The 20,315-nt window shown below is 37.1% G+C and overlaps 1 protein-coding gene across 1 annotated transcript; it reads left to right on the top strand.

Moving 5' to 3' along the window:
* Nucleotides 1-1,870: 1,870 nt before the first annotated feature.
* On the top strand, nt 1,871-5,102 carry LOC135216913 (uncharacterized). The gene is made up of 2 exons (XM_064252459.1): nt 1,871-2,491; nt 4,628-5,102. Exons 1-2 carry the CDS (start codon nt 2,048-2,050, stop codon nt 4,808-4,810), a joined length of 627 nt encoding a protein of 208 aa, XP_064108529.1. The 5' UTR covers nt 1,871-2,047; the 3' UTR covers nt 4,811-5,102.
* The last annotated feature ends 15,213 nt before the right edge of the window (nt 5,103-20,315 follow it).

The raw sequence follows: 20,315 nt of genomic DNA, 5'->3' as shown, positions 1-20,315 counted from the left end.
ACGACCCGGAATTTTAACTATCCAGACAGGAACTTGCTCATATACTTTTGAAACAACAAGTAGGAGGTAGGGCTAAATGTTTACTTGGTTCATTGGAGGCCGACAAAGTTACGAAGATGCCAAAGACTTACTGATTCAGGCTTTTGCCTCGACTGAATTACGAAAGTCGGCTGTAATTAAGAAATTGACTTGTCTACATCTGAAAGAAGGAGAGGACCCCTTTGTTTTCTTATCAGAACTTAGGACTATAGTCGAAAATTTCAAATATTTAAATATTGAAATTGATGAGGTGGTTAATATTTTATTTGGCCTGCACTCAATGATAGATTTAAGTCTCATCTGGTTCATATCACTAATGTGACTCATCCATCACTTAAGCAAATGGTAGATAATTTCTTAGCATGTGAAAGGTATGAACAGGGAAAAGACTAATATAATGGCTGTTAAAATAAGACAGTTCCGACCAAAGCTTGTAATTTTTGTACAAAGGCCGGTATTTCTGACTGTGATCACTTAAATTATAAGTGTACTACCAAGTATGCCACCCCTTCTGCCAAAATTGATTTATTAAATTGTTCACAGTATCTCATGGAGTATCTTTGTTGGAAATTTAGTCCTGATAAGGTTAATAGTAAAGCAGTCTTCCAATGAAGCAAGCAGTGGGATAGCAGTATTACCAAATGTTACCACAGGTTCAGTTCTCCCTACTTTTACATTTTGTATAAATAGTCACGATAGGCCTTACAAGGGTCTTAAGGATTCAGGATCACAAAATACTTTTATATCTAGCAAGTTATCTTCCTTTTACTATTTCAAGTCTTTAGCTACTAGAGTAAAACTGACTGTTAAAGGGTTTAATGGTCAAAAGGAGTATTCTACTAGTCTTGTTGAAATTCCTATTAAACTGGGGAATGAAACCTTTGCTATTTCTGATCTAGTTGTACCCTCTATAAACTTGTAATTAAGTTTACCTGGTCTTGGCCAGGTAGTTTGTATAATGCAGAGTAAAAATTTTGTATTTGCTGATAAGCTTTTATCAACCAATTCTCAGAGCATTGATGATTTTCAGCTTTTGTTAGGAGTAGATTTTTCACATTGTCTTTTGGGAAGAAACATGGTGATAGGGAGTCTTAATTCGTCTGTGTATATTGAGACTTCTTTAGAAATAATGCTTATGGGGAATCTTGATAGGTTCATAATTTAATCTTAATTCACTAAGAGGTAATGAAAGTTTAGCCTCGAAACCATTGAGGGGCAAAAATTCTTATACTAAACACGTTACATATTACAGTTTCCCTTGCCATTCTTATTTTCTAGCTACTACTGTATCTATGAATGATGAATTTTACTTACTCGATGCCATATCGACAAATTGTTCTTTTACTGTGCTTTCAGATAGAGGGACCATTATTGATAGGAAATTGCAAGAAGCAACTGATTAATTTTATATGAACTTTGATCAGAAAGTTTACAGTGATGAATCCAATCTGCTCAATGATTCTCTCGTGGACTACACTTTAAGAAATTTGCACACGAAAAGTGATGGACGCATAGTTGTTCCCCTGTTATGGAATGGGAAGGTGTCACACCTTTCAAGAAACGAGTCTCTTTCGAAAGCTATTCTTCAATCAAATTTGAAAAAATTACTTCGTAAGAAAGGTTCCTTGCAGTTGTTAGATAACTGCCCAAAGGAGCAATTGAAGGAGGGAATTATTGGGCCAATTTTAAACTCATATGCCAGTCTTTAAACCAGAAAGGGAAGCTACGAAGTGTCGCATAGTTTTTCTTTCTAATTTGCAGGAATTCTCTAAAGGCCTGTCCACACGATCGGGCTTGATCGGCGGACTTCCCCTCTAGGCTCTAACGGGCACACTTGACGGGCAAACCGTCAAATTGCCCGATGGGTCTTGTAGCAAAATCACCATGGTGGTGCCCGATGGCTTGAGCTTCGACCCTGGCAGACGTACGATATCATAGTGTTCCCATAGCAGGCTTGTCTTCCACACGATATATCACTGTAACACGGGTCACACCATAGTAACTTGCGATGTCTAATTCGGAGACCTTCAGTGAGCCCCTTTCCATTTACTGGTCAAAGCCTGTTACACGCACGTTGATTGAACTTTATCGACAAAATCCATGTTTATGGAATGTGAAACTGAAGAGTTACAAAAACAGAGACAAGCGCATTACATCACTGAAGGCCATTGCTGCTGAGATACGGGAACAAGGTGCTGCAGTTACGACAGAGGACATAAAAAAGAAAATAGACACGCTACGAAACCAGTTTAGGCGTGAATTTAAGAAAATGAAGGATTCACAAAGGTCAGGAGCTGGGACTGACAATCTTTATTCCCCAAAATTATGGTGTTACGATGACCTGGCATTCCTCACTGATAGTGATACAATAAGACCATCAGTTTCAAATATGGACAGAAGCCACAGTACCGAGGATGGACACAAAACGTCTGGAGATACATCTGATAGTGAGGTACGTTCACATGTTTTCCTCCCCGTCTCATTCTCTCGCTCGTTTCCACTCCCTCTCTCTCTCTCTCCCCAGCTGCTAGAGGGAGAACACCTATTGTACACTAAAACATAATCAAAACTTTACCGTCATACCAACCTGTCCCCCTACACTCATAGCACCCCCTACCACTACATCCTAAGCTTCCCCTGGCACTAGATTACATTGTAAACAAAAATAAATAAATAATTTATACCCAAGGTAAGACCTATACCTCTACTCCGTTAAATGATAAACCGTCCATTTGAAACTGACACTGCTCTCACTTTGTAAATAGGTCGACCTGCAGCTCAGCTAAGGGAGGTGGGGTTGGAGAAATCCCACCCCACCTCCGGTCTCAGGTCAGTTGCACTGGATAATTGATACCTCCACACCCGCTAGTTAAAGCTATTTAAACACATTCATTCCCATTCTTCCTTCCTTTCTTCCTGGCAAACAGTATGGCTTCCAATGCCAGAAAGTTGTAGAGTTTAGTTACTAGGAAAATAACTCAAAATATTTTATTGTGTAATACATATTTGTTATTTTGTGTTTATTACAAAACACAATACATGTTATATGATACAAAATATTATATAAATGACAACGTAAATGAAATAAAAAAATTAAACCGTTAATAATCGAAACCTCTGCATATACAGTTTATAACACAGTAACTATCATCCTTAAATTTGTTTTTTGAAGCTGTACTGACACACTGATAATAAGGAAAAGTGATACATGAAACCTACAGTATGCACCAAATGTACTGAGACATTGATAAGTAATACATTCCAGGAATATGGAATGGTATCTAATTATTGGATTTGTATAGCTTTGTATTGCCATGGCACAGCACCTTCATCATTGAAATACTCCATAAATTCATGGCGTACAGTTTGGCCGGCTGTATTTGTATTGCCTCCTGTTCTTTGCAATCGTAACAAGTGGGGAGTTTCACGCCAACCACCAGGGATAATTGTACACCTTGCAATGTCTTCAGAATCCAAAGACCCTTCAGGCGTATATTGTGTGACATGGTCACGTCTGAGAAAATTATGCAAAGCAGTGCATGCTAATACCATCATTTCAACTTTGCTTGGCGACAAGTATATAGTTGACAGGAAAACTCTAAATCGGTTGGCCAATATCTCAAAAGCATTCTCAACTGTACGTCGAGCCCTAGATAACCGATAGGAAAAAATGCGTTCCCTATTACTTTGGGTTCGGTGTGAGAACGATTTCATAATGTGCCGTTGCAAGGGGAAGGCGTTGTCTGCCACAACCACATACGGTAGCCTCCTCTCACTTCCTGTCACTAGGGACACCTGCTGTTTCTGTGGAAATACCACTACTGATATGTGTATTGTCCCACACACCGCCGTCTGACACCCGCCCATTGCAGCCAATATCAACATAAAGAAACTCACAATTGGCATCAGTTATGGCCAGAGTACGATGCTGCGGGTACCTTATAATTATAGTAATATGAGCCACTGCCCTGTGGAGGCGTTATTAGGATATGCTTTCCATCAATGGCTCCAATACAGTTGGGGAAGTTCCACCGTGTTTCGAACCCACGTGCCACACGCATCCACTCGTCTGGTGTGGTAGGTGTCTGTCAAAATGTCAAAAGAAAAATACCCTGTTATTATAGCATTTTTCCTATGAGTTTGAGAGGCCATGTGGCCACATTTTACGGTAATCAGTATAAAAGTTGACAGTGTTGTGCCTACCCTGCCCTAATATTCTACCTTATAGTGGATTACCTAATATGAATAATAAGGCGTTTGTCCTGGACAAATGGAGCTCAAGTCCGAAATGATTGGGTAGGATAGGAACGATTAACAGTGACGTCATTGATGTGTCAGTGCACAGGCCTCTTCCATCCCCCACCCCACAGAGGTAAGAGTTCATCCATGCCCACCCTACCCCCCCCCCCCCATCTGCTCTCTCTCTGTCTGTCTTATAATGTACTGCCTATAGTCATTATTCATTTTCTCCTTTATTTAGTCCTCACAATATTATGTGTATCTATGAATGTTATGAATTCCTATCAATCTATGTGAATCCGTATTTATTGGCTTGTAACCATACGTAACCCAATGTCTTTCATTCTAGATCTTTATCGATCCGGTAATTTGTGTTATTGATGATGCTCAGCCTACACCTGGGACTTCTGATATCCCAACTGGTGAACCTGCGGAATCAGACACGCTTGGGCCTGGACCGTCACATCGAAGACCCGCAAAAAAACAAAAAAAAGAGTATCGACGAGACCCAACTCCTGCAAGAGGCGTATAACGAGCTAAAGTCGTTGTCCCAAGGTGAAAATACTTTCTCCGCTTTTGGAACTGTCGTCTCTAATAATTTAAATGAAATGAATGGTGAAAACCAGATATATGCTCAAAAACTAATGAATGAAATTATTTTTCTCGGCCGACTTGGAAGGCTTTCTTCATCTACAATGATTGTTGAATAATTTGCTCATAAATAATTATCATGTTACCATGATGGAACAAATGTCCGTAAATATCTACATACCATATATATTGATTATATATAGGCTTCATAATAATGTCATTAAGTTATGTTGACGGTGTTACTAATTTATTTTTGTGTAGTACACGATTTACTTATGTTGACGGTGTTACTTATTTATTTTGTATCGTACACGATTTACTTTTCTTTGGTAACTACAGTATAGTACATGTATTGACTTAATACGGATTTTGGACTAGGTAGTCATTGAAAGACAACGCAATGCACGAATGAATGAGAGAGGGGGGGGGGGGGGGGGGGGGGGGGACATACAGATCGGTCTACCTGTGACGTCAAGGAAGAGCTGACCCTTCAGGTGGGAGGTAAATTAGCTAACTAGGTAAACCAGTATTTCCTTGTCTTTGGGTATATAATTACACACTGTACTGATCAGTTCAATAAATAGTAAACTCACCTGCAAGTAGTTATCCTTTAGTACCTCATATATGGCCCGACATGTTTCTGGGATTATGCGTGACAAGCTTTGTTTGGATATACGTGTAGAATACTGCAGTGCTGAATACGTACATCCTGTTGCCAAAAATCTTAGCGTTGCCTCCAAACGACCTCCTGTTGTTATACTCTGTCTCATGTGTGTGTCTTTTTTTCATAATGTATGACTCCAGCTTTCCTAGTAAAGTATAAAACGTGCTTACACTCATTCTCAAATAGTCTCTGAAATCTTTTTCATGGCCATCTTGTAGTCCCCGTAGTATGGTTGTGTGGCTGCCATATACATGTCTTTTAGTGAGCCATTCTTTGCACCATATTCTCTTCTTTTTTTTCTTTTTCATTAGACACAAAGCAATTATGATGCTACACAATATCTTCCTCTTTGCGGTAGCCACCATGGTTATTGTACCGCACTGAGGTGGCCGTGACTGAACACACTACTGGCATCGTCGGGCACGCCCACCTCTCCTCGCCTCACCTGTGTGGACAACATTCACGTGAAAGCCCGCCAGAATTTGCCCGTCAACCCCGAAGCACGACGATCAGGCCCGCTCGTGTGGACAGGCCTTAAGAGTCTGTCACTGTCACATAATCAATGTATGTATGCTGTGGGCCTAACTTTAATCAAAAGTTTTCCTCTGCATTTTTCAATATTAGGTTTGATGAAAAAATTTAGATTTTTTTTTTTGAAGATAGCTTTTAACATGTTGGCTTTAAGTGAAATTGATCAGTCTAGGCTATTATTTTTTTGGTTTCGGAATGTCACCGCAGGTGATTATACCCCAGTTGCTTATAAAAATGTCAGGCAATCATTTGGGCTTCAGTGTAGCCCATTTCTTTTGATGGCTTCATTGTATTATATGTTAATCTTGACTTCCAGTAATGATTCAAGAATAGATGAACTGAAGAAACTTATATATGCTATAATATATATGGATAATGGTGCTGTTACAACGAGCAGCTCTGATGACCTGAGGTGGGCCTACGAGCAGTTAGCTGGCATATTCAAACCTTTTAAATTTGAAACTCAGCAGCTGGTGACTAATGACATTGATCTGCAGTCTGACATAGATCAGTCAGAAGTTCTTACTCCGAAGTCAATAAATTGTTTGGGTTTGAATGGAAAAGACTTTTGGATGATATTTTCACTAGGCCAATTTCTCTTGACCCAGGAGCTAACACCACTTAGTTCGATATATTTGGATTCAACTTGCCTTTATTTAACCGATGTAGGCTTTATATGTATAACTTGCCATGTCAAAAGGGTTTGAACCGGGACCAGCCTCTTAATAGTCAACAACTTAAAGACTGGAGGAATATCTGTAGGCAGTGTAATTCATCGCCCCCTATTAAAGTAACTTTTTTTGTGGGTCGAAGAGATGGTGAGTATCATATAATTGTTGTTACTGATGCCAGTTGTGACATTTATGGGCGTGTCATTAATTTATTAAATGTTGAGTCAGAAACTTACCTTTGTGAATGCAAAAAATCGGTTGGTTAATACCCAATTGCAAGGTAAATCCATACCATCTTTAGAGATCCACGCCATTAATCTAGGAGTTGAGCAATCTGTTGATCTTTATTTGGATCTTGCTGGTCCCAATTGTATAAAACCTATAAAGGTGACAAAGATATGTCTATTTTCAGAATCTTCTTGTGCCCTGCAGTGGTTAATAAGTTCTTCGCTTCAACTTAAGAAAAGGAACCAATGTTCTACTTTTGTATTGAACAGAATTTACAGTATACAAAAGCTGTGTGAAACTTATCCTGTTCGTTTGGGGTATATTAATGGCAAGGAGAATCCTGCTGAGATGGTAAACAGGTGCACGTCATCTAAATTGTTAATGAAGTCTTGTTTCCTTTCAGACCCGGACCTGAGTAATACGAGGGCGCAAACCATGCAGTTCACTATTCGTCAAAAGGGTTATCTTTCTGGAAATTACACGAGTCTTTCTCATGTTCCTTTAGTTAAGAGAGATTACCTGGTGAATATTTCTGATTTTTCTGACTTCCGAAGACTTTTTTTGCTGCACCGTCGGTGTATAATATGCATACACAAATGAAAAGCTAAAGTGAGAAGAAAAGTTTATGTACAAGTGGATAAGAATATTTTCACTTTAGTCCTTGTACATTTGATTTTGACCGATCAACAAAATCACGTTGCTGATGTTTTGGAGCATTTTTCTAAAGATTTTTCTGCAGCAAAAGATATACCAGGTATAGTTTCTCAGTTGAACTTGTTTGTTGATCACAATGGCGTTTTGAGAATGAAGAGAAAATTTAAGAATGAGCAAAAATGGATATCCATTACAAATTAGCTCATTCTGGGTGTTATGCTGTTCTTTCTGAATTCAGAAGACATTACTTTATTCATAGAAATTTTTCACTGTTTAAAAAGGTTCCGAGGCAATGTGTTCACTGCAAGAGATTTAATGCACACCCTGTCAATCTGAATCAGAATTGTTATAAGGAATTCAGGGAAGACCCACCAGCTGTGCCTATCGGCAATATTTTCGTTGATTATATAGGACGTTTTACAGTTAACCTATAGAAAGAAAATGCTAAGGTATGACTATTATGTTTTACTTGCACTTGGTCTTGTACAGTTAATTAAAAAAATTTTAGAACACTCAGTGTGACAGATATTCTTAGGTCATTTTCTCTTCATTGCTTCGAGTTTGGCATTCCACAGTTATGCATTAGTGACTTAGGGTCACAAATAGTTGCAGGAGCTAATGTTATAACTTCATTTTTGAATGACTCTCACACACAGTTGTATTTTGAGGAACGAGGTGTTAAACCATTAACTTTTCAACAATATTTCAAAGGATCTAGTTAGATGGGCTTCCTTGTCGAGATTTGTGTCAAGTTAACAAAGAGGCTTCTCTTACGGTCCTTAAAGAACAATATTTTTTCTTACTTTGATTTTGAATTTACTGTATGTCATGTTGTCCACTTGTTAAATATCTATTTAATTAAAGAGGCTCTTAGGGATAGTGCAGCAGAAGACCTTCCTGAACCAATATCACCCGAAATGTTAATTAGGGGGTATGAGCTTTCCTCACTCAACCTCATTCCAGATTTACAACATTTACCCAAGGATGAAGAATTCGTTCCTTGTGGAGCTACTAATAAATTTGAACCAATGTCTAGGATTAGGAGTAAACTTATAGATATTTACCATCATGAGTTTATGCAAACACTTTAAGCCAAGCAGTTGATAGGAAGGGTAGATATCGCCCGATGACTCATCATCCTTTAAAAGTAGGTGACATTGTTTTTTGTGATTAAGGAAGATAATACTAAGATTAACAATTATACTTTAGGACGGATAAAGGAAACCTTTACGAATGTTCTTGGGGATACTACACAAGCTGTAGTATCTAAAGGCTGTACCAGACAAAGTTGTAAACTCTACGTTAATAATCTAATACCTTATTTTTCCTTAGATAATGGAGACTCAAAGTCAAGTGATTTGCAAAACTTAGACAAATTATCACCAATTTCTGAGAGGCCTAAAAGAAAGGCTGCTGTGGAAAGCCAGAATATATAATATGTATTTGGCAAAATCCAAAAACTCTTGTTTTTGGATTCGTTCCTATGCAGTTTACTAAAATTCCATATGGAATTTGTAGTTTTTTTATAATTTGTTTAATTAGTATGGTCACTGGAAGACAGTTACCTTAGTTTTCAATCACGAAGGGACTCGTAACTCAGATAATCTGAGCTCCATTCACTATTATAAGGATATACAGCTAGCTCTTTGAAATGACGACGACTATTCCTTTCGATATGTAATCTCCGTTTAACCCCAGCCAGGAAGAAACTTTCCTTCATCCCAGTGTCTCTCTCTCCATGTACTTCGATTTCGTCCCAGGGTGATATCGGTGGGTCTGTAAAACTCAGGGGGAGTTTATGTCTGTCCGAAATCATTTGGAGGGATAATGCTTTCCCATATTAAAATCCCTTCCAATTATCATCACTTACTTTTTAGTATTATAATTTAAGCATCTGTTTTTCATACCTTGCATATTTGTAATACGAGGTTTCATACCCTTCCAGGGATATCATAAATTACTATGTAGATGGCGTTTGGGACATAAACAAACAGGCTAAGGAAGCTCTGATGTTCTGTCGAGATTTGAAGGAAATTACAAGGTTCTGTAAGCATTGAAACCTATTTCCGAATGCATGAATGTACAGTGGTTGTTTAGACGTGAGAAAGCCGTTTAGTCTATATTGGACTTAGCCGTAATTTGAGGAGAAAAATTTTGAAGTTCATGCTACACGCCCCTCGTTCAGTTTCTGGATTTTTTGCGCATGCGCAGTAGCCATAGCAACGCCTTGCGTCCTTGACAACGCTGCTTAATAAACTCGAGTTTAAGCACTGGGCCTAGTGCTGAAATTCAGGAAAAATGCCTACCTATGACAGTGTGGAGTCCGTGACAGCATTATCACAACACCAGTTAAGCAAACTTACCAATCCTCAGTTGAAAGAAGCTTAAAGCACAATGATTAATGCCATTAGAAATCAAGAGCCATCCAATACAGAGATACTGGATGAGCTGAAGCTACTCAGAGGCGAAATCAGTGAAATAAAGGCAATTAAACAAGAGGTTAAGGATCTCTCAGCCCGACTAGACGAAGCTTACAAGGTTATAAGCCAGCAGCAAAGGTTTTTAGAGGCAGACACTCAGGCAGTTGATGCAAGAGAGAGAAGCAGAAATATTGTTGTAACTGGGTTATCAGAGAACAGCGACGAGATCGGAGACGACGATGCTGCCAAGGTTAGGAAGGTGATCGAGGCAACTGGCTATGCAGAGTTGCAGACGACATGGGAATGGAGCCGGAAAAGTGGCAGATAAGACGTCTTGGAAAGGAGAACGATCGACGTAATAGACCCATTCTTGTCGTGCTTAACAACCAGCAACAACGGAACCATATCTTGGAGAAAGCAAAAAATCTGAAGAACTGTGACGGACCTTTTGCTAGAATATTCATCAAGAAGGACCTACATCCAGCAGTAAGGAAGGAGATGGCTCGACTTAGAGAGAGAGAACGAGAAGAGAAGAGTAAGCCAGAAAATGCTGGTACTAATATTAGGTACGACTGGAAAAAATCGTGTTCTTCTTCGAGACAATGTAGTTATTGATAAATATATTGTAAATTTTTTCTAGGTCCTTGGAAAAATGAAATAAAAATATGTTCCTGAAATGTTGCGGGTGTGAGAGATAAATTCTCGGAAAGGCAAACATAGGGGTGGCGTACTTTTGTTGGTTAAAAGCAACATCATGAGATTGATAACAAACGTAAAGCTTGATTGTGAAGGCCAAATTTGGGTTCAGTTGTCTTGTTGGCCAGGTGTCTTTCTCGGTGGTGTATACATTACACCACAGGATTCTCCTTACTTTGATGTATTGCAATTTGGTAATTTGGAGTCTGTGATGAACAATTATGAACAAATAGTTATGGGAGATTTTAATTCCCGTGTAGGCTATCCAAGTATTGTCAATAAAGACGGTGTTCCTTATGTATATAAGAATGTTCAAGATAATCACGTTAATAACAATGGACGGAAGCTTCTGGACATTTGTAACCATAGATCGTTGGTTGTGGTGAATCATCTTTCATATAAAGGGAAAGAAATGGGTGGAAATTTGTCATATAGAAAGAGAGAATGGGTATCAGAATTGGATTTGTGTATAATGTCAGGAGAATGTATTCGGTTGTTAGAAGGTTTGGAAGTGCATCAAGGCATACGGGGATCTGATCACGCCCCTTTTAAGTGTGGTGCTTGCCCCAGGTGTCAAAAATTTGTCATTTAAATTTTTATTAGAAAGAGCAGAAAATTTAGGACTATCTTATATAAAATATGATAATAATCGGTTGATTAAAAAAACTATTTCACATAATGTTGATATTGATAAATTTGTACAGTGCATGAGTCAGATTCAACCTCCTGATGTGACTAATATAGACAGGGGCCACATAGAAACTATAATGAGTGAAGGCTTAGAGACGATCAGGAGAGTTGCCGAAAAATGTAACGTGAAGGGCAGAAGTGTTGATTGGGATGTAACAAAACCTAGATGGGAGCGTTTACTTGAGTCTAACGATTCTAAAGCAATCTGGAGAGCTATAGACTGGAAGGGACAGATATTAGAGGCAAATACATTGCAACCAGACGACGGCAAATTCAAGACTCATTTCGAATCACTTTTAAACCCAGGTAATATGGATAGTCAAAGTGAAGGCATAAGTGCTCTTGATGACTCCCCCTACATCCCTGTTCTTGACGACCCTTTTACCCCACAAGAGCTGGACGAGGCTCGGAAAGACGTGAATATGAATAAGAGCTTCTGTGGCCTGTGCCCTGGATTGTTCGTTCGCCTGCCCGCCTTGTGGCTGATGTTTTTCTTGGCCGTGTTTAATGCTTTGTTCTTGAATTTAAATTATTTATTATCATGGGGATACAGTAAACTACTTGTACTTTTTAAATCTGGAAACAGAATGGATTGTGGGAATTATAGAGGTATAAGTATCATGGATACTGTAGGTAAGATATATGACATATTGTTATTAAATAGACTGAAATTATGGTTCAGTATAGATAAGTGTCAAGCTGGAGCACAGAGGAAAAGAGGATGTATAGAACAAATATTGTCATTAAGACTGTTAATAGATTTGGCTATCTTCAAGAAGAAAAAACTGTATGTAATGTTTGTAGATTTCAGTAAAAGCTTATGATCGAGTTCCCCGAAGAAAAATGATAAGTTATTTGAAGGAACTAGGATGTGGGAAAAGAATGTTGTCTGCAATTAAAGAGATGTACAGTAACACTAAAAATGTTTTAAGAACAGCTGTGATCGAAAGCTCTGTCGGTGTTCGGCAGGGAGCCCCCACTAGTTTTTTACTGTTTGTCATTTATATGGATAAAATGGTTAGGATGTTAAAAGATGCAATTCCAGTCGATGGCTTTTTAGGTAATTTACATGTGCTTTTGTTGATGGATGACACAGTGATTGTTGCCACTTCTCGAGAAATGTATATTAAAAAAATTTGACATTATGATGAACTACTGTAATGAATATGGCATGCAGCTTAATGGTAAGAAGAGCAAATTTTTCGTGATAAACAAGAATGTAGGTGACCAGTTGCCAATAACAGCTCAAGGTCAAACTGTGAGTTACTGTGACCATTATCTCTATCTGGGAACTTGGTTCACAGATGACGGGAAGTTGAAAACTTGCCTCTCTTTACATCAGCCTAACTGGCAATCAACCTTAAACAAGTTCTCAATATTTTGTAACACGAATACTAAGATGCCATTCTATTTTAAGAAGAAAGTTTTTGAAGCAGCGGCGACTTCATCCTTGTTTTATGGGTCAGAACATGGTTAACAAATGTATACAAAAACAATAAAAGTAAATTACAATCACTTAGTCAAAAGTTTGCTAGATGTGAGGGTAAATACCTGTACAGATTTGTGTTTGGTTGAGTCTGGGATACCCCCAGCGAAATTCATTGTGGCCAAAAAACGAAAACGTTTTCTTAAGTCAAAGTTGTCTGACCCTGACTGATATGGATGAGCCTTTTCATATTGTATATGGAATGTGTAGGGATGCAGATTCCCCTGGGTACAGATTTATTCAAAATTCCCTAACCTTTAATGACCAAATTGACCCACTAGACGACATCGTATCATCAATTAGAAATAGACCAATTTCAGCAACTAAATATGTTACTTACAGAAGCAAACTGAATCCCAACTTGGAAGTTCATAGATTATATACCGATAAATTATATGTCTCTGATTACATACGCGTAGCTTTCAGTCGCTTACGGTTAATGTCCCATAACCTTTGTATAGAAACGGGTAGGTGGAGCCGAACTCCTCCAGAGTTAAGGGTGTGTGCCTGTGATAATAGCACTACTCAGGACGAGTCACACGCTCTCATTAATTGTCCTGTCAATGTCGTGTAGACATAAATATCCAAACTTAAGTTACGAGTCTTTGAATACTTTATTAAATGAAAGTAATTATATTACTGATTTGTGTGCATATGTTTATGAAGTTCTTCTTGGTTATAAATGATATGCGTCTTTGTCTTCTGTTTTATGTTTTTTTTTTTTTTCTCAAGTAGGTTTTTTTCTCTTTTATGCAAGCGTTGTGTTTGAGACTTAACAATAATAAGCCAAGGTTTATAGGTGGATATGTTTTTTTCTTAACTTTTTCGTGTATATGATATGTGCTGATGTAATGTGTACTTGATGTTTGTATTTTTTTGTCATTATGGGCCTTGTATTTACAGAAAAAAGAAGAGATAGCTATCTACTCTGTAATTTTTTGTATTGTATCTTTTTGGGGACAAGTTTGTACTTATATTTTGTATATCTTGTCAATAAAAATAACTAACTAACTAACTACTACGTGGACGTCAGTTTGGACTGTTGGTATATAGATATACTTAAGAGAGACATGCTTGTCTCAGCTGTAATTTTGAGTCGAAGACACGAGAAATGGTTAAAAAAGGTGTTAAAATTGCTTTTGGGAATAATGTGTTCTTGGGGGTTAATGTGAGAAATGAATTGAATTATAAGTAGGGTCCAAAATTTGGTATAAATATCTGTGGTACTTATTGTTATTACAATGGAATAATTTGAGTGAAATAATGTGGAAAACGCCCTGGAGTGAGATAGTATATTAGGGAAGATTTCTGGAGATATAATAGTTGATATCCTTTGGTTTTTATGAGGACTATGGTGTTAATGGGGGATGAGGATAAAAGTTATGGTACTATTTGATTTTTGGTAGTGTTGATTTTTGGTGGTGTTGATTTTTGGCAGCATTGATTTTTGGCTGTATTGATTTTCCGTGGTATATTTTTGGTGGTGAGGACTTTGGTGGTGATCCATGGCTTCTTGTTTGTGGTTTTGTGGTTATTTGTGATATGTTATTTGGCAGTGGTACTGGTTCATTGTGGTTTTATGGTTTCTGGTGGTTGGCAGTTTTATGAGGTTATATTCATCAGCGTACCTTGAGGATTTATGGTTGGTATTTTGTGGTTAGTGGTTTCATGAGGTTATATCCCACAGAGGTGGCTTGTTTTGGTATTACATTTTGGTGGTTTAGTGTATTTAGCCTGAGGCAGTGTGTTTTATATTTGTAGTGATATAATGGAAGTAGATATTTTTGGGTACTAGTGCCGATTTGGGGTTAGCGAGGATTTCTTTTTAAAGATTAACGAGGTTTTTTGGTATCAGTGAGGATTTATTGAAGTTAATGGTGACTTCGGGGTTTATGAGGTTAGCTAGTCAGGGGAATAGGGCTGTTTGCGGATTTCTGGAATAAACAGGAAGTTTGGTGCTGACGATGTTGAGAGGTGTCTGAAATAAGACTTTAGTTGAGGTTTTTCTTTAGAGTTAGATACTCATAAGGTTTTTTTTCTGGGATTTTAGATGACGATTTTCTGTTGTGAGGAATCTAAAGGGGTTATGCATGGATTGCTACTGATTTGTTTGGTAATATAGTGAAAGAGTTTGAATGATTTTTTAAGGAAAATCTGTAACTGGGATTAAGTATTGTTAGGGTTTTTATTTTACATAGGATTTTTTTTTAGATGATGTATTATTTCTAGAGGTCATAGAATTTATTTGGGAATATGGGTCAAACTTTATATTTGCTGGAGATTAGTTGCATAAACCTAAAGGGATTAGTGTAATTATCAGATAAGGGGTTAATTGTTGAGTTGTCAGTTAGAGATGAAAGTTTTCCTGTATTTTTATTCTTCTATAGAGTCAGTGGATAGAGACTGTTTACTTTAATGAGAATTTCAGTTTTATTAATTAACTATAAGGTTGAGTGTGTGTTAGCTCATGACAGATACATGTGTGGAAGTAGGTTTCTTTTTAAAATGCAGACTCTTGTCAGGGTGCGAATTAAGACTTGTTCATGATGAAACACGAACACACAATGACTTAAAAGAATTCCCAAGTCGTGACAGCAGAAAAGAGCTTAGGATCTACTGCACCAGATGTATGGTCTTCACCATGGGTGACGAGGTCACATACTTCTACCTACTACTACAATGACTAAAAATCTTTGATGCTCGTATGGAGTCATTTCAGGATGTATTATGGAGCTAACCAGGGATAGAGTCTACTGCTACAAGGGGGTTGCAGGAAGTACTTGCATGGGTGACACAGAATAATAAAGTTCAGCAACATAGGAGGTAGTTATGGGTCCTCCATTAGAAGACAACATCAGCAAGGGTGTTTAGGATGCACCTACACTGGAAACCATTAGGGTTCCTCCACTAGAGGAGAATGGAGATGCACTGAATTTTTATTCATATACACCGGGAATTTGATAAGGTTAATTAAAATGTTAAGAAAGATTAAGTAATTTATTGTGTTTGCGAACTGTCCTATCATCCAGGTGCTGATGCGGCAGCTAATACACAAAGTGAAGCAAAGGGGAGCCGCAGTAATTCAGCCACTTCCAAAAAACCTTAAAATATTACCAAATGCCTAATTAAACACTACACAATTATCGATTGCATACATTTAAATTGAATTATCAGCACGTGCAGCACGTATAACACTTGGCAAGTTGCATACCTTGGAAAATCTAAGTATATCTATATACCAACAGTCCAAACTGACATCCATGTAGTACATGATAATTTATGATATCTCTGGAAAGGTACGAAACCTCGTATTACAAATACGCAAGGTATGAAAAACAGATGCTTAAATTGTAATACTAAAATGTAAGTGATGGTAATTGGAAGGCATTTTAATATGGGAAAGCATTATCCCTCCAAATGATTTCGGATTGACAAAAAAAAGTCCCCCGAGTCTTAAAGACCCACCAATATCATCCTGGGACTAAGGCGAAGTACGTGTAGAGTGAGAGACTGCGATGAAGGAAAGCTTCTTCCTGGCTGGGGTTAAACGGAGATTACATGTCGAGAGGAATAGTCGTCGTCACTTCAAAGAGCTAGCTGTATATCCTTATAATAGTAAATGGAGCTCAGAGTATCTGAGTTACGAGACCCTTCGTCATTGAAATCTCCTTCGTAACTGACTCATGTTTCCGTCAACCTCAGGAAGAAAGCAAGAGCATTAGTGGCTGGTTAGGTCAAAACCAGAACGGCCGCTGGAAGGCAGTGAGCTGTTAACAACCAAGGGGGTAGTTAAAAATTTGAAAAATAAGTTAACTGTCTTCCAGTGACCATGCTAATCAAACAAATTATAAAAACAAAATAGAAATTCCATATGGAATTTGAGTACAGGAGAGGACTTATTTATTTATTTTTTTTTTTTTTGCAGAGCATTACACAGTTCCAGGGATCGCTGTTATGTTGGCGACAATGATGGTCATAATAATCATTGTCGGGGCAGTCAAAATTGGACCTAAATGATAGATATGCGATCAAGATTTGGTGCCATACAGTTTGAACGAATTTTGCGGGAAAATTTCTCCTAATTCCATATATCATTATTAGTAACTCTTCAAAACACACTATAAAGGTAGGTTTACACCTATGCACTTTTGTGTTGCAGGCTGTTACGGCGTGGGAACGCAAGAAACCGCCAGAAAATTGACGCGGTGGGGAGAAAAAATGACCGTTATTGGACGGCGGGGCTCGGAACCATGCGGTGTGTTACGGGCATGTCATGGCGTGTTGTTGCGGTGTCTAGCGGAGTGTTACGGCGTTGGTGCGGTTTTATGGTCGTTGTTGCTATGCCAGGGCACGCGCTCTTGCGGCTTTGTTAATCCGTGTATCGATGTGTTACGGGCGGCTTGCGGTGTTGCAGAGTAATAATAACATATTCATAATGATGAGACAAATGAGAAGCAAATGATGGACATAACAAAAATACTTATATTAAACAAACATGAAAAGCATAGAAAGTAAGAAAATGAACATGAAAAGCATAGAAAGTAAGAAAATGAACATGAAAAGCACAGACTGTAAGAAAATGAACATGAAAATTATAGAATGTAAGAAAATGAAATTGGGACTTGGTTTATACCATAACATTTTCAACTGCAAATATCATATATTATCAACTGAGGTCAATATGTCTTTAGTCTGTTACTGATTTTTCATTGTTCCCCTGTTAATAACTATATCCAGTCAATGTTAATTTTTGTTTCATTATCATATTTCTATGTGTTCATGTTCATCTGATCATGTTCTCAATATTATATTATTGTTCTTTACCTTGTATGTTATCATATCATTTGATGGCCATATTTAGTTCATGTTACATTTCATGTTATAGTTCAAGTTATTTTCCGAGTTCTATTTATTTCATATTTCATATATCATATTTCATGTTAGATTTCCTGTTATATTTCTTCATGATATTATTCTTTATGGCCATGCTCTTCCATTTTTCAATTTCATTTCACCCAATCATATCATCATATACTATATTGTCATCACATAAATTAAGCATCGATAAGGAAAATGTAAATGCAAGTCAGTATTTCAGCATATTTATTACTAAAAGAAACATTATGAATTATATAAAATGTACAAAATCATTTAATATTGAGAAAATAAAAAAAGATCATTTATTATTAAAAAAATATAATTCTATTAATTTATACATTGTCGGCAGGCTGTCAAAGCGCGAATGATGACCCCATGGTCTGTCCAGCTCCTTTTATCCTCCCCAGAATGTGGAATTATTGATATTCAGTACATATCTAGAATGTTTAATAAAAGATCGTTGTTTTGTTTACCAAATGATTATTTATTATTGTAAAGTCAGAGCAACATCAGCATTGCACTATTTTTACACCGTTTTTTATGAAAGTATGATAAATATATTGCAAAGTGCTAATAAGATGACCTCTTATCCACAGATAAAAACGAAAGTGGTATATGAACATTTAATGAAAAACAGTGAATATGTTCCAAATATTGAATAATTGTATCCACTATTCAACTGGAAACTAATATGGGAACATGTAAATAATAAGTGCATAGAAAATAAAAGTAGAGAAATTTTGTTTAAGTATGTTCATGAAGTTTTAAGTACAAATGATAGGCTAGCCATGATGAAAATAAAGATGTTCAGGAATGCGGTTGTGGATGCATAGAAACTAATATACATATGGTATATTTATGTCCTTTGGTTAAGAATTTGTTGTCCTGGGTATTCGAATTACTTAGAAAATGTTGTAAATTAAAAACTAATAGCAGATTAAGGATTTTAAAACTAGATTTTGAAGCAAACTCAAAAAGAGATGAAAATACAGCAATGGTAATAATAGCAGATTTTATATCAAGTATATGGATGGCAAGATGTTTGGGAATAAGTACTGACCTGCAAATTATTAAATGTATAAAGAATAGACTGTTAAATACATTTAATATAAATATTATAGGATTTAAGTCTAATGTTAAAAAAATTTTCACGAATCAGTATGCTTGGGAGGATCTGAGGTGTGGGTCTTGCATCCCTCTCTTTCTGAGATGGACAAGACCTCCAAATTTGTTCTGCCCTTTTGCATAACCTACAATATTTGACTCGACATAGTAGTTTCTTTTTATTCCCTTGCTAATTGGTATCCTAACTGACCTTGGCGTCCACTGGCAACTACAGCTAAATCAAGTTGTTAGATCCAAGGCTAAAAACTAAACTCGGAGATACAAAAATAAAGTCTTTATTTCCCCAAAGAACTAACATGAAAAGTAAGGGAAATGGATTTAACATCCCAAAATTATGAGGCACAATTACTCCTCTAATAGTCATCTTGATTAAAAAAAGTATCACACACTATTCTCATTGTCAAAACCCCATCAGTATTTTCCTAAACAAAATTGTCAAATTAGAGAATTAATTTTCTGTGGGGACAAACCGAACCCACCAGTAAAAGAAACCACAATTATCAGAAATAAAAAAAAATAAAAAATGAATGAATATTCTATAAAAATAATAAATGAGTTGCCCTGCGCTTCGGTTCCCTTCAGAGCATCTGTAAGAATTAAAAAGTTTTTCCGTTTTTTTTTCTCTCTGTTTACCTTCTCGGTGGATCTTCTGTGCACCCCCTTCGGTTTTATAACTGGTAATCACTAAAGGAGTCTGTTGTCTAGAAATGCCACATTCCTCACTCACTACCTTAATATATTACGTTTCAACGCCCCTGATGGATGCACGAACGCATATATGCTAGTCTTCTCACGGTACTGATATTCATATGTACAAATTGTTCTGGAACTTTCCACGAATACGTCCTCTTTGACGCACGAAAAGACATACACAACTGCATTTTTCTGACATCACGATCACCTGACAGAAGCCGGTAACTCATAGTCTTGATACTCTTTTGGGTGTAAATATTACAATTACAAACACACACATAGGCGTGCATGCATACATACCTACACACACACACACACATATATATTATTATATATATATATATATATATATATATATATATATATATATATATATATATATATATATATATATATATATATGTGTGTGTGTGTGTGTCTGTATGTATGTATGTAGGTAGGTATGAATGCAGGCCTATGTGTGTGTGCGTGTGTGTATGTATGTATGTATGCAGGTATGTATGCATGCACGCATGTGTGTGTTTGTAATTGTAATATTTACACCCAAAAGAGTATCAAGACTATGAGTTACCGGGCTGACCACGAGAAGGATAAAAGTGTAATAACGGTTACGTAGACATATATATATACCTATCGAATACCGGTTACGTTTATTATAGCTGGGTAGACCCATCTTCACCGTCGTAGCCAAGTGGGTAATAATTTTGGTC

The sequence above is a fragment of the Macrobrachium nipponense genome, chromosome 6, assembly GCF_015104395.2.
Source record: "Macrobrachium nipponense isolate FS-2020 chromosome 6, ASM1510439v2, whole genome shotgun sequence".
Taxonomy (NCBI): Eukaryota; Metazoa; Arthropoda; class Malacostraca; order Decapoda; family Palaemonidae; genus Macrobrachium; species Macrobrachium nipponense.
The sequence above is the reverse complement of the archived record's forward strand: the minus strand, read 5'-3'. Positions and strand labels throughout refer to the sequence as shown.

Coding starts and splice junctions, on each gene's coding strand:
- LOC135216913 (XM_064252459.1), top strand. CDS start 2,048: ATGTCTAATTCGGAGACCTTCAGTGAGCCCCTTTCCATTTACTGGTCA. Junction 2,492..4,627: donor GAGATACATCTGATAGTGAG/GTACGTTCACAT, acceptor CTTTCATTCTAG/ATCTTTATCGATCCGGTAAT.